The 15234-nt window shown below is 38.3% G+C and overlaps 1 protein-coding gene across 14 annotated transcripts in view; it reads left to right on the top strand.

Moving 5' to 3' along the window:
* The window catches only part of PCDH15 (protocadherin related 15), a 797082-nt gene that overhangs the window by 495656 nt on the left and 286192 nt on the right, over window positions 1-15234 (top strand). For 13 of the 14 annotated variants that reach the window (XM_081573683.1, XM_081573682.1, XM_081573681.1 and 10 more), the window contains one exon: window positions 2684-2816. The exons of the other annotated variant lie outside the window; for it this stretch is intronic. In XM_081573683.1, the coding sequence (XP_081429809.1) occupies window positions 2684-2816 (133 nt within the window). The remainder of the gene's footprint in view (window positions 1-2683; window positions 2817-15234) is intronic. 14 annotated transcript variants of the gene reach the window in all.

Genomic DNA, 15234 nt, shown 5'->3' with positions numbered 1-15234 from the left:
TCCCAGAGTCAGACACACCTGAGTGACTAACACTTTCCCTTGACTTCATATACTTATATATACATACATATACATGTGTACACACCCATACACACACACACACACACATATTTAATCCTTATGCTAATCTTAATGTTATTATTATATTTAGTTATCAGATGAAGACAGTGAAACTGAAAGAAGTCAGTTGCCTATGATCACATCTGATAGCATCAAAATTTTAACCCAGGAATGTGTGGTTAAAAATCCAGTGCTTAACATCGCTCAGCTAGGATTATTATCAATATGGTGTAGGGTAAATGTTATTGGACTTATTAAGTGTAGAGGATGTGCTGGCAGCAAAAAGGAAGAGATAGTAAAATGTGTGAATCACTTTATATGTAACAAACACTAAAAAAATAACCTCAGAATTATGAAGGATAATATTAGCAGTAATGTTTATCTTAGAAGGGCTGTTGGAACGAGATCGCCACTTGGGAAAATAATATGCCCACTCATACTGACAATTACTTTATTCCCACAATATGAAAAGTGGGACTCTTTGCACACTAAATTTTAACTTCATGGTATTTCTCTTTTTCATCTAGCCATCATAGTTGTTGTTTAGGCACTAAGTCATGTCTGACTCTTTTGCGATCCCATGGACTGTATATAACCTGCCAGGCTCCTCTCTCTATGGAATTGCCCAAGCAAGAATACTGGCGTGGATTACCATTTCCTTCTCTAGGGGATCTTCCCAACACAGGGATCGAATTGGGTCTTCTGCATGGTGAGTGGGTTCTATACCACTAAGCCACCAGGAAAGCCCACCATTATAGTACTGATAAGGGTAAGCTTGATACCTCTAAGTTTATAAGCAACATTTCTCATCCATTTTAACCTACTTTAAACATCTTACCCTTAAAACACGAGTTGTAAAAAAAAAAGTTGAAATGAAAAGCAATTATACTTTGATTAATTTTATTGGTGAATTTTAATAATGAAATAATATCAGAGCAAGAAATAATGCAGATGCATTAACTAATTATGAAGTCTAAGAGATTTTAATTTAGATTGAGATTGCTTTGGAACAATATTGTGGTAAGTTTAAGTATGAAATTTTTTAAAGTCACTGCAAATTTTTAGAGGTGCTTAGTATTCTATACTTTCATGCACTGGAGAAGGAAATGGCAACCCACTCCAGTATTCTTGCCTGGAGAATCCCAGGGACGACGGAGCCTAGTGGGCTGCCGTCTATGGGGTCGCACAGAGTCGGACACGACTGAAGCGACTTAGCAGTAGCAGTATTCTATAGGTATCTATTCTACTGAGAATATGTTCAAAAACAATTTGGACTTAGGCATATTATCAGATGATAAGCCAAAAAAACATTTTCAGTGCCTATGATCTGTATTTCTCTCAAGAGCTTTTCAAAGTAAACAGATATAGAATAATAATCTCAGTAAAATGTTTTCAGTAACATGTCTTTAACTGATGCACTTAATGTAAAGAACTTTGGGCTACTTTAAGAAAATTCTAGCCCCAAAATAGAAATTATAAGAAATGTGTTTTGAATAAAAAGGCATGATTTTGTTAAGATAAGTTAAAGCATACAACTCAGGCAGTGGTTGTATGTTCTTCAAGATAGAATACTAACTTTGTGAACCCCAGGTCTCATTAACATATTCTAGCTAACGTTTCTTCTGTACCAATCTTGAATATCTTGTTTCTTCGACTTTTGCTACTTAAGGAAATTTCAGAGTTTAGATATCTCAATAAAGGTGATTATATCAGTGCTAATGGTTTTGTCTTTCTAATAGTAGAATATCTTTTTGTCCCTCAAATGCCCATCAATCTAAGGCTTCAGTTAAATCTAACTTCCAAATTTTTATATTATACTCTTTAAAAAAGACTTAAAAAGAGATTTGGTATTGTTTGCAACTATTTCACACAACTATTACTTTACGATCCTGACTCTTGACATACATTTCATTAAGCCATTGATGTCAGCAAAAAAGCTAATAAAACACAGCCCATATTTTGTTTTCTGTGTTATTTTAATCAATACTCCCTCTGCTGGTTTAATAGGAAGAAATCCCCAAGGACAGCTCTTACTACGAAATATTTACAGAGTATTTTTTTGCTATTAGAGAAGCATTACAAAATAAAGTCAAAAGTCAAGGCAGTTTAATTCATTACCTCTATTTGCACAGCTATTTCTTTTTAATTCACACTATTAATCTAAGCAGGAAAAATCCGTACCTGAGGCATTTTTTTTTTCCTTTTGCTAAGATAATTTGGAAAAGACCCTGATGCTGGGAAAGATTGAGGGCAGGAGGAGAAGGGGACAACAGAGGATGAGATGGTTGGATGGCATCATCGCCTCTATGGACGTGGATTTGGGTGGACTCAGGGAGTTGGTGATGGACAGGGAGGCCTGGTGTGCTGCAATTCATGGGGTCGCAAAGGGTCGGACACGACTGAGCGACTGAATTGAACTGAATTGAAGATAATTTCCTGAAAATATCATCTTTTGGTGGTAGCTTTTATTTTTCCACCCTTTTATTCTGAATTGCTCTATTATTTCCCATAAAAATTCAGAATTTCTTTCTCCTGTAAACCCAACAACAGAATATCAAATGCAGTCTGTCATTAAATGTGATGTAGATTTTTACGCATCCTGTTTGCTTCTCTTTCTCTACAGGCATTCCATCTGCACTGTGTACATTGAAGTGTTTCCTCCAAATAATCAAAGCCCTCCTCGCTTCCCACAGCTGATGTATAGCCTTGAAATCAGCGAGGCCATGAGGATCGGTGCTGTTTTATTAAATCTACAGGTATGCTACTTAGTTTACAAATAAAATTCTAGCAACAACCTTGAAGGCTAATGGGTTTATAGCCATGCAAGAGGGCGAGAAAGCCTCACATGTCACTTACACTCTGATGAATGACAATTCCATCTGTAAAGGAAAGCAAGGATAATATGGATGGAGGGTTTCCACAGCAAATCTATTCTATTGATTGCCACTATTGAAGCACTAGTGTTAGCTGGCAGGGATTAGCTGCAATCATTACAAGAGAGAATGAAAGAATTGGAAGCATGTACTTGAATATCTTGTACTTTGCCTCCAAAGAGTTTGCAGCTGACTCTTGTGTTCTGTCTTGGATTCCTTTGCCCTGGAAGCATTTATTTTTGCTGTAGTGTTCAGTATAGAAAATGACTTTAGATTCACCAACTGATGATAGGCATCCTAATTCAGAGGCAGACAATTTTATTTTGTGGCCATGGGAAAACTTTGTAATTGCTGTGCCTCAGTTTATTTGTTTAGATGAAGGGGGTAGATTTAGGTGATATTTCCAGTCTCATCACTTGATACTTGGGCATCTGAGTTACTTGCAGAATGATAGCTTGATTTTCACAGTTTATATATTCCTAGCTAAAGCATATTTGGCCAGAAAATGCTATATTTTCAACTGAACCCACAGTTTCAAGTTGGGCTACTTGTGGTGTTGATAACTGTTACTTGCTATAAAAATCATAAGTACATGACATTATTTTATCTATGGATGTTCAGAGGACAGAATTTATCATCTCCTGGTGTTATATGGGAATAGCAGGAGTTGCTGACATGAGAATTCAGGAAGCTGGCCTTGAAGGTTAGGAGAGGTTTTGTTTTTGCTTTTGTTTTTTTCAAATGTGATGATTTAGGAAAATCCCAGCATTGATCTTTGTCATCAAATGAGATGACATGAGGCATCTTGCAATACTATTTGAATACAGATACCTTCTCTCTCAAACCCTGATGATATAAAAGTGAAGGTTCCATAGAATGTTTCCACTAGAAATAATGCTAAAAATAATGAAACATGTCAACCTCATTACCTAAATGTAGGAAATGAATCTTATAGAAAGTAAATGGGGCCTAAATCAGTTGATGAAATTATCAACATTTCCAAAACAAGGCTCATTCTGTTATATCCCACTCATTTTCTGAGGCTGCCAAAATTTTGGCTGGCATTACCAGATACTTCTTTTTACCTCTGCTCTTGTCTGTATTTTGTTGCTTTTTCTCTAGGTAACTAGAGAGAATTTACTTTTGTTGTTCATTTACTATTACAACATGGGGAAATAAAATTATATGAAAGTAGATATATTAGTAATAAGGGAACTTGGGGGATTTTAATGGATAAAATAGGCTTCCTTGGTGGCTCAAACAATAGAGAATCTGCCTGCAATGCAGGAGACCCAGATTCGATCCCTGCTCCTAGAAGATCCCCTGGAGAACGAAAAGTCTCTCCACTCCAGTATTCTTGCCTGAGTCCCTTGGACTGCAAGGAGATCAAACCAGTCAATCCTAAAGGAAATCAACTCTGAATATTCATTGGAAGGACTGATGGTGAAGCTGAAGCTACAATACTTTGGCCACCTGATACGAAGAGCCAAGTTACTGAAAAAGACCCTGATGCTGGGAAAGATTGAAGGCAGGAGGAGAAGTGGGTGGCAGAGGATGAGATGGTTGGATGGCATCACTGTCTCAATGGACATGAATTTGAGCATACACTGGGAGATAATGAAGGACAAGGAAGCCTGGTGTGCTGTATAGTCCATGAGATCACAAAGAATCGGACATGACTGAGTGACTCAAAAACAACAATGGACAAAAAAAAAAAAAAAAAAAGTCCTGTAGTTTCTTTAGAAGAAATAAAACATTTAGTTGAGTCATGTAAATGATAAAATATGGAAAATCAAATATTAAATAGTTACATTTATAGAATAATGAAAATTTTTGTTTATCTATAATGGGAATTTATTTTGTTTAAACAAAAAAAAAGAAAAATAAATCTTAGATTTGTAAGTTCAGGCCAAAAAATTGTACATGTTTAACATTTAAATATTTCTTAAGAATGTGCCTTTGTATAATTTAACTTTCTGTAAGTTAGATATAATTTTACTTCTAAAATGGCTCAGGTTTCTTTTCAAATCCCAGAAATATCTGGGAACCATAGTACAGGAGAATAATTCTACCTGTGAGTTAAAGATGAAAAGGAATTGGCCTTTTTCATATCGCAAATTTCTCTAGTACAAAAGCTGAGAAAATACTTGAAGTGACATTTCTATTCACCCTTTGTGCTTATGGTAGAAGTGAAAGAAAGGATGTCAATTGCAGTGGCAGTCTCTGTTAGAAAGAACTAGGGTGACACCATCAAGGCATTTTTCATAAGCCACCAACCATACACTTTTGCTCATGATCAACTGAGACTGAATTTAAACTAGTGACCTAAAAGTTGAAAAACTCTGTCAAATTACTTTCGCAAAGACTTCTAATAACAGAATGTGTTAGAGGTACTTCTGGATACATTCTCGTCTTTTTCACACACAGCACTGCCCACTGCTGACTCACAGCTCAATTTAGAAAGACAGGATTTATGGAGAAATATATTTTCAATGATAACAGAAGACTGCCTTCAAAATAATCTGTTTTGACTGAGATCAAAATGGTTTCTTTTCAGACAACAATCTTTGTTTCCCTCCCTACCCCCTTTCCTTTCCTCTTGTAAGTATTTTCCTTTCATTCTTTCTAAAAGTTGTTTGGGAGGCTGTGATTTCCCTCAAAATATCCTATTAAGGATATTTTGCCTAGCTGCTGTTTTAATGGCGTTTCAAGGAGGAAAATGTTACCGAGAGCTTTTATTTTTCCAACTTGTGCTGATCAGCATTAGTGTTACATGGGACTTTTTCTTCCAGAATTGGCCAGATCTTGCTCTAAAGCATGTTCCTCCTTTGTAATTCCGACCTACCAGTGAAGCCTGAGAGACTGGTGTGCTGGTGACAGAGCATACACTGGGATCCTGAAAGCAGGCTCTGTGCCTTTCTCCCCCCAATTTTGTGTTTGGTTATGTCACATTGCTAGCTTGAAATGGGCCATGGTGGGTGTTTTTATGCCATCAAAATTAGCAAATGCAATGAATCAGTACCCTGCAGTCCAGATCAGTTGTTAAACTTTTGCTTACACACCATTGGATTTGGAGCAAATTTCTCAAGATTCAGATCACTAACATGTGTTGACTCTAGCAGCTTTCTGCATCTTTGTCCTTCTGAAATTTTGATCTACTTCCATCACTTTAAAGATGAGAGCCATGCTTCCAAATGTGACTCTATATTATACTCAAATACTCAAATAGGTCTCAGCTTTTTTTTTTATCCATATAAAAGCATTTTTTGCTTTCAAATTACCCTTATAATTTATGGCTCATATTCTCTTCGACTGTTTGACACATCCCTGTTACCACTAGTATAATCCTTTCTTACACATGGATTCTCCTTGTACCATCACCATCATCCTCATACTCATATAATAATAGTAGCTATATAATAACACTTATGTGGAACTTAGTGAGGCATGGCTACTTCCAATAATCATGTACAGATGTGAGAGCTGGACTATAAACAAGACTGAGCACTGAAGAATTGATACCTTTGAATTGTGGTGCTGGAGAAGACTCTTGAGAGTCCCTTGAACTGCAAGGAGATCAAACCAGTCAATCCTAAAGGAAATCAACCTTGAATATTTGTTGGATGCTGAAGCTGAAGCTCCAATGTATTGGCCAGCTGATGAGAAGAGCCGACTCATTGGAAAAGACCCTGATGCTGGGAAAGATTTCAGGCAGGAGGAGAAGGGGATGGCAGAGGCTGAGATGACTTGGTGGCATCACTGACTCAATGCACATGAGTTTGAACAAACTCTGGGAGATAATAAAGGACAGGTAAGCCTCGTGTGCTGCAGTCCATGGGGTTACAAAGAGTTGGACATGACTGAACGACTAGACAACAGCAACAACAATGAGGCAAGCACTATTTAAGTTCTTAACTGTCTCAGTAAGGACAGCCAGGTTTATATTATACACTCACACTCAAAATTTCAACAATTTGTAATGTAAAGTTTTATTTCCTACTCACACTGTGTGTCCATCATGAATCAATACTAGCTCTGAAAAAAAATATTCTACCCCTATTCTTCATGATTTTCACTCTACTTCAGAATGGTGGAGCAGCCTCTACCTGGGACAGTGTTCTTCTGACAGAGTGAAAAGAGAACACAATAACCCATATGCTGTCACATAATGCTTCTTCTGGAAGTAACACAGGACCCTTCAACCCACACTTCCTTCACCAAACCGGGTCACAATTCTGCTAGTGATTCAATTATGGCGAGGATGTATAATCCTCCCACTAGAAAGTGAAGCCACTCAGTCATGTCCGATTCTTTGTGACCCCATGGACTGTAGCCTACCAGGTTCTAAGTCCATGGAATTTTCCAGACAAGAGTATTAGAGTGGATTGCCATTTCCTTCTCCAGGGGACCTTGCGACCCAGGGATTGAACCTGGGTTTCCTGCATTGCAGGCAGGCGCTTTACCTAGAGGTAGACACTAATTACATGGCTATATCTGATGTCAAGAGCCATGACTTCTTTTGATACAGCCTTTGCTTTCCAAGTCACTACACACAGCAGTTTTGCTAAATGATTCATAACTGCCTACATGATTTTCCATCCTTGCAACATGCAACAACAGTTTCCTTACCACCCTTATCTTGGTGTCACAGCTATTTATTTTTTGGGGGTGTTTACTATGGTACAATCCAATTTTAAGCACTAAATTGTGGATTAGTTAAACTGTGTAGGTTTTTGTTGCCAAATTTCACATTCTATGCCCATCACTAGTTGGTAGTGACTGCTACATTCAGTCTTCATTTTGAAACTCAGAGTAATGGAACTGCCTCTATCTAGAATTTTATTGATCTCTTGACTGAGGGCAATATTGACAGTGGAAAACACAACAAAACCCAACACAGCAAAAAGCAAAACCTAGTTATTCGCTGTTATCCAGCAAAGCGTAGGACACAAATGAGCAACTGAACAACCACCACTACAAAAGAATGATCCACATAATATCTATTCATACATTCCCCACCACTGGCCAAAAAAATCACATGGATACTTCTGAGTTAATAGGTCAAGAATGTATAATCTTCACATAGGCAAATAGTTCCACAAATTCATGGCAAAATTCAGTGAGGAATGTCTTATTTTCCCTAAGAAAAGACTGCCAATAGTTTCAAAATATTTACTTTGGGCACTAAAATATATAAGTAAACAAATAAATGGGCTTCCTAGGTAGTGCTAGTGGTAAAGAGTCTGCCTGCCAATGCAGGAGATGCAAGATGTGGGTTCAATCTCTGTGTTGGGAAGATCCCTTGGAGAAGGAAATGGCAACCCTTTCTAGTATTCTTGCCTGGAAAATTCCATGAACAGAGGAGCCTGGTGGGCTACAATCTATGGGGCTGTAGAGAGTCAGCCATAAATGAGTGACCAAGCACAAGCACAGAACAAATATGTATACTTAAACATACATTTTCCCATTTAATTCTTATAAAAACCCAAAGCAATTGAATCTGTCGTTATTGGCATCATAATTTTACACACTGAGAAACCAAGCCACAAAAAGTAAATGGCTCTTTTTCCAAGCTCATTGTGTTAAGAAGGTGTAAGGAAATGACAAAATCCCAAACATTATAGTTCAACATTTATGTACTTACCCACTATGCCTATGTACTTGCAGTATACTTTCAAGATCTCCATTTTCTGTTCTTTATCCTACTCAAGATGTTAGGAAACAGGTAGATATTCTTTCCACACTGAGGCTACTTTAGGGTTTGGCTGATGACCACTGTTGAACATTCAGAAGTCTCCATCTGTTTATCACCCTCTCCCTTATCCCACCTGCAGAGTACTGTCTATTTCACTTTCTGGACAGAGAAAATACATATGTTCCTTAAAAACAGATTATTGATAGTCTTTTTTTTTTTTTAAGAAATAGTCAATTTTTGCATATTTCATATAGTCCATTCTTAAAGATGGAAGGTTAAGAGTTAATTTTCCAAATACCAAATCCTGTGCACATCTATTGTTCTAAAAACAAATCAAAAGAGCATGTGCACCCATAGTGGATTCATGTCAATATATGGCAAAACAAATACAATATTGTAAAGTTAAAAAATAGATCAACAATTAAAAAAATAAAATAAAATAAAAATTTTGGTTGGTTCAGTATAATTTGATAAATCAGAATGTTTTATAAGTTCTCTTAATTCAACTTATTGTCTTTATTCTCTGCCATAATGTTTCTCAATGATTTATTTGATTTTATTTTTACATTTTTGCTTATAAATTGTGATTATATTGTTGAAAATCAGTTACCTTAACCTGCTAAAAAGAAATTATATCTTCTTAACATATGTATAGCACATCACGTCATTTGGTCATATTGGGGAAGAAGACACTTTCCATTACCATTCCAGTTTTCTGGCTGGTCTGAGAGTTAAATTAACATGAGACAGATAAATGGTAGGAAATGAAACAAAAATTTAATAACACTATACATGGAATAGACTCCAGGTAGCTCTTGCTTGGAAAATTCCATGGAAAGGGGAGCCTGATGGGCTATAATCCAGGAGGTCGCAAAGTGTCAGACACGACTGAGCATGTGTGCATACAAACATGGGAGAGACCCTAGGTGGTACTAGTGGTAAAGAACCTGCCTGCCAATACAGGAGACTTAAGAGATGCAGGTTTGATCCCTGGGTCCGGAAGATCCCCTGGAGGAGGGCATGGCAACCCACTCCACTATTCTTGCCTGGAGAATCCCATGGACAGAAGAGCCTGGTGGGTCACAAAGAGTCAGACACACCTGAAACGACTTAGTATTCTTTCTAACATAGAGAAAGTGGAATAGAATTTAGATTATAACCTAAATGTTATAATATATAGATAATGTTATAATAGTTAGAGAAAGCACATTTGAGTAAAAAAGAAAAATTAAATTCCCAGAGTCTACTTCAAAGGATTCCTAGTTCTAGGTAGAATACTCCCCATAAATCTGGGTAAGAGATATCCCAGCAGTCTTGGAAAACTTCACATTAGATGTAGACGAGGATATAATTTTTGGTGCTCCAGTATTTGGTGATTCAGTGTTTCTCCTAGTCTAAGACTAGAAGAAGAAAATCCAAGGGAAGGAAGGGGAGATTGGCATCCATTCTCTAACTGAATGGCTGATGAGACTTGAGTTGGTGAATTTACAAGGGAAAGAGCATTGGAAAGAGATTTTATGGTGAAGTGGGCAGTCAACAAGAGAGTATGAACTGCTCCCTTGAAAACTTTTTCCAATTGTAGATAAGATTAATTCTCCCTGGGTCCATAGATTTTAGTGTTGAAGCTTTCAAGTGTATATAAAAACTAAGGGGATTGTACCATGTGGAGAAAAAAGGCATGTACACCAAGGTATATAGAAAGAGGCTACCAATTGGGTGTTCTGTAGAAGACATGGAAGAATTTCTCAAAGTGCCACCAGTTCCTAGTATGGCTGCTTGGGGTTGCATCCCTTATCAGCGGAGTCTGTTGGTACCAGTCCCCTTCCACACTTCTTGTTGGTGTTGTTCAGTCACTCAGTCATGTCCAACTCATTGCAACCCCGTGGACTGTAGTACACCAGGCTTCCCTGTCCTTCACCATATCCCAGAGCTTGCTGAAACTTATATCAGTTGAGTAGGTGATATCATCCAACCATCTCATCCTCTGTCATCCCCTTCTCCTCCTGCCTTCAGTCATTCCCAGTATCAGAGTCTTTTTCAATGACCCTTTTCTTCACATCAAGTGGCCTAAGTATCAGAGTTTCAGCTTCAGCATGGGTCCTTCCAGTGAATATTTAGGACTTTTTTCCTTAACGATTGACTGGTTTAATCCCCTTGCAATCCAAGGGACTCTCAAGAGTCTTCTCTAACACCACAGATCAAAAGCATTAATTCTTCAGTGCTAAGCCTTCTTTAGGACTTCCCTGGTGGCTCAGAGGTTAAAGCATCTGCCTCCAATGCGGGAGACCTGGGTTCGATCCCTGGGTCGGGAAGATCCCCTGGAAAAGGAAATGGCAAACCACTCCAGTGTTCTTGCCTGGAGAATCCCATGGACGGAGGAGCCTGGCAGGCTACAGTCCACGGGGTCGCAAAGAGTCAGACACAACTGAGCGACTTTCCTTTCCTTTCCTTTCCTAAGCCTTCTTTATGGTCCAACACTCATATCCATACATGACTACTGGTAAAACCATAGCTTTGACTAGACAGACCTTTGTCAGCAAAGGGATGCCTCTGCTTTTTAATATGCTATCAAGGTTTGCCATAGCTTCTCTTCCAAGGAGCATCTTTTAATTTCATGGCTATAATCACCATGTGCAGTAATTTTGGAGCCCAAGAAAATAATGTCTGTCACTGTTTCCATTGTTTCTCCATCTATTTGCCATGGAGTGATGGAGCCAGATGCCGTGATCTTTATTTTTTGAATATTGAGTTTTAAGCCAACTTTTTCACTCTCCTCTTTCACTTTCATCAAGAGACTCTTTAGTGCCTCTTTGCTATCTGCCATAAGGGAGGTGTCATCTGCCTATCTGAGATTATTGATATTTCTCCTGGCAATCGTGATTCCAGCTTGTGTTTCATCCAGCCTGGAATTTCACATGATATACTCTGCATATATAGTACTGTTTCCTAATAGCTCAGATGGTAAAGCATCCGCCTGAAATGCAGGAAACCCAGGTTCAATCTCTGGGTTGGGAAGATCCCCTGGAGAAAGAAATGACAACCTACTCCAGTATTCTTGCCTGGAGAATTCCATGGACAGAGGAGCCTGGCAGGTGACCGCCCATGTGGTCAGAAAGAGTCAAACACCACTGAGTGACTAACACACACACAATTTGTGTATAAGTTAAATAAGCAGGGTGATGATATACAGCTTTGATATATTCCTTTCCCAATTTGGAATCAGTCCACTGTTTTATGTCTGGATCTTACTGTTGTTTTTTGACCTGCATTCAGATTTCTCAAGAGGCAGGTAAGGTGGTCTGGTCTCTTTAAGAATTTTCCAAGTATGAGGTGGTCCACACAATCAAAGGCTTTAGCATAGTCAATGAAGCATAAGTAGATGTTTTTATGAAATTCTCTAGCTTTTTCTATGATTCAGCAGATGTCAGCAATTTGATCTCTGTTTCCTCTGTCTTTTCTAAACTCAGCTTGAACATCTGAAAGTTCTCAGTTGAACCCTGGCTTGGAGAATTTTGAGCATTACTTTGCTAGCTTGTGAAATGAATGCAATTGTGCAGTAGTTTAAACATTCTTTGGCATTTCCCTTCTTTGGGATTGGAAGGAAAATTGACCTTTTTCAGTTGTGTGGGCACTGCTGAGTTTTCCAAATTTGCTGCCATATTGAGTGCAGCACTTTCACAGCATCATCTTAGGATTTGAAATAGTTCAACTGGAATTCCAACACCTCCACTAGTTTTGTTCATAGTGATGCTTCCTAAGGCCCACTTCACTTTGCATCCCAGCATGCCTGGCTCTAGGTGAGTGATCACACCATCATGGTTATCTGGGTCATTAAGATTTTTCTTGTATAATTGTTCTGTGCATTCTTGCCACCTCTTCTGAATATTTCTGTTTCTGTTAGGACCATACTGTTTCTATCCTTTATTGTGCCCATCTTTACATTAAATGTTCCCTTGGTATCTCTAATTCTCTTGAAGAGATTTTTAGTCTTCCCCATTCTATTAATTTCCTCTATTTCTTTGCATTGATCACTTAGGAAGGCTTTCTTATCTCTTCTTGGTATTCTTTGGAATTCCGCTTCAGATGAATATATCTTTCCTTTTCTCCTTTGCTTTTTGCTTCTCTTCTTTTCTCAGCTATTTGTAAGACCTCCTCAAGCAGCCATTTTCCCTTTTTGCATTTCTTTTTCTTGAGGATGATTTTGATCACCACTTCCTATACAGTGTAATGAACCACAGTCCATTATTCTTCAGTCACTCTGTCTATCAGATCTAATCCCTTGAATCTATTTTTCACTTCCACTGTATAATCGTAAGGCATTTGACTTAGGTTATAGCTGAATGGTCTAGTGGTTTTCCCTACTTTCTTGAATTTTGCAATAAGGAGTTCATGATCTAAGCCACAGCCAGCTCCTGATCTTGTTTTTACTGACTGTATAGAGCTTCTCCATCTTCGGCTGCAAACAATATAATAAGTCTGATTCCAGTATTGACCATTTGGTAATATCCATGTGTAGAGTCATCTCTTGTGTTGTTGGAAGAGGGTGTTTGCTATGACTAATGCATTCTCTTGGCAACAATCTGTTAGCCTTTACCCTGCTTCATTTTGTACTCCAAGGCCAAACTTGTCTGTTCCTCCAAGCATCTCTTGACTTCCTATTTTTGCATACCAGTCCCCTATGATGAAAAGGATCTTTTTTTTGGTGTTGGTTCTAGAAGATCTTGTAGGTCTTCATAGAACTGTTCAACTTCAGCTTCTTCGGCATTAGTGATTGGAACAGATTTGGATTACTGTGATATTGAATGCTTTGCCTTTGAAACAAACAGGAATCATTCTGTTGTTTTTAACATTGCACCCAAGTACTGCATTTTGGACTCTTTTGTTGACTATGAGGGCTACTCCATTTCTTCCTAGGGATTCTTGCCCACAGTAGTAGGTATAATGGTCATTTGAATTAATTTACCCATTTATCTCCATTTTAGTTCACTGATTCCTAAAATTCCTTCCACATTAATTTGTTGCAATCTCAATACAGGTGATTTTTTTAATAAATATATTTTCCCTCTCCATGTTTTCTTTTTTCAAAAAAATTATTTATTTTTAATTGGGGGATAATTGCTTTCCAATGTTGTGTTGGTTTCTGCTGTACATCATTGTGAATCAACCATAAATATCCTTTCCCTCTTTAATCACTCTCCCACCCTGCTCCTCCATCACCCCTCTAGGTTGTCATAGAGCACTGGATTGAACTCCCTGTGTTATACATCAACCTATCATCATTATCTGTTTCACATATGGTAATATATAGGTTTCAGAGTTACTCTCTCAATTCGCCCCCCCCAATCCTTCCCCTGCTGTGTCCATAAGTATGTTCTCTATGTCTGCATCTCTATTCTTGCCATGCAAGAATAATGGTTCTTCAGTACCATTTTATAGATTCCATATATATGTTTAATATACAGTATTTATTTTTTCTCTTTCTGACTTACTTCTCTGTGTATAACAGACTCTAGTTCTTTTACCTCAGTTCAATTGACTCAGATTGTTCCTTTTTATGGCTGAGTAATATTCCATTGTATATATGTACTGCAACTTCTTTGTCCATTCATCTTTTGATGGACATATAGGTTGTTCCCATATCCGGGCTATTGTTTATAGTGCCGCAATGAACAATGGGGTTCATGTGTCTTTTGAATATTGGTTTTCTCAGAGTATTTGTCCAGGATTGGGATTACTGGGTCATACAGTAGTTTTTGTTTTTTTGTTTTTTTTTTCCCCTAGTTTTTCAAAGGAATCTCCATACTGTTCTCCATAGTGGCTATATCAATTTACATTACCACCAGCTGTGCAGGAGGGTTCCCTTTTCTCCACATGTCTCCAGCACTTATTGTTTGTAGATTTTTTTGATGATGGCCATTCTGACTGGTGTAAGGTCAGTTTTGATTGCTTCATTGTAGATTAGATTTGCATTTCTCTAGTAATGAATGCGGAGAAGGCAATGGCACCCCACTCCAGTACTCTTGCCTGGAAAGTCCCATGGACGGAGGAGCCTGGTGGGCTGCCGTCTGTGGGGTCGCAGAGTCGGACACGACTGAAGCGACTTAGCAGCAGCAGCATATATATATGTGTATTAGGTCAATGCATTGCTGTTGTTGTTCAGTCACCCAGTCGTGTCCAGCTCTTTGCGACCCCAGGGACTGCAGCACTCCAGGCCTCCCTGTCCCTCACCATTTCCTGGAGTTTGCCCAAGTTCACGTTCATTGCATTGGTGATGCCGTCTTCTCCTTCTACCCTCAACCTTTCCCAGCATCAGGGACTTTTCCATTGAGTCAACTGTTTATATCAGATGACCAAAATATTGGAGTTTCAGTTTCAGCATCAGTCCTTCCAACGAGTATTCAGGGTTAATTTCCCTTAAGATTGACTGGTTTGATCGCCTTGTTGTTCAAGGGACTCTCAGGAGTCTTCTCCAGCACCACAGTTCAAAGGCATCATAAAATAAGGATTAACTTATCCTTTGATATAATCAAAAGACAGAATTTTAAGAGCTTGGGAAACAGGAGGGAAGTTGTTGTCTTTTGGATAGCGAAGCGGAGATTAAATGAG

Source organism: Giraffa tippelskirchi, chromosome 2 (genome assembly GCF_054371585.1).
Source record: "Giraffa tippelskirchi isolate mGirTip1 chromosome 2, T2T-mGirTip1v1.2.pri, whole genome shotgun sequence".
NCBI lineage: Eukaryota > Metazoa > Chordata > Mammalia > Artiodactyla > Giraffidae > Giraffa > Giraffa tippelskirchi.
This window is presented reverse-complemented; position numbering and strand designations above follow the sequence as displayed.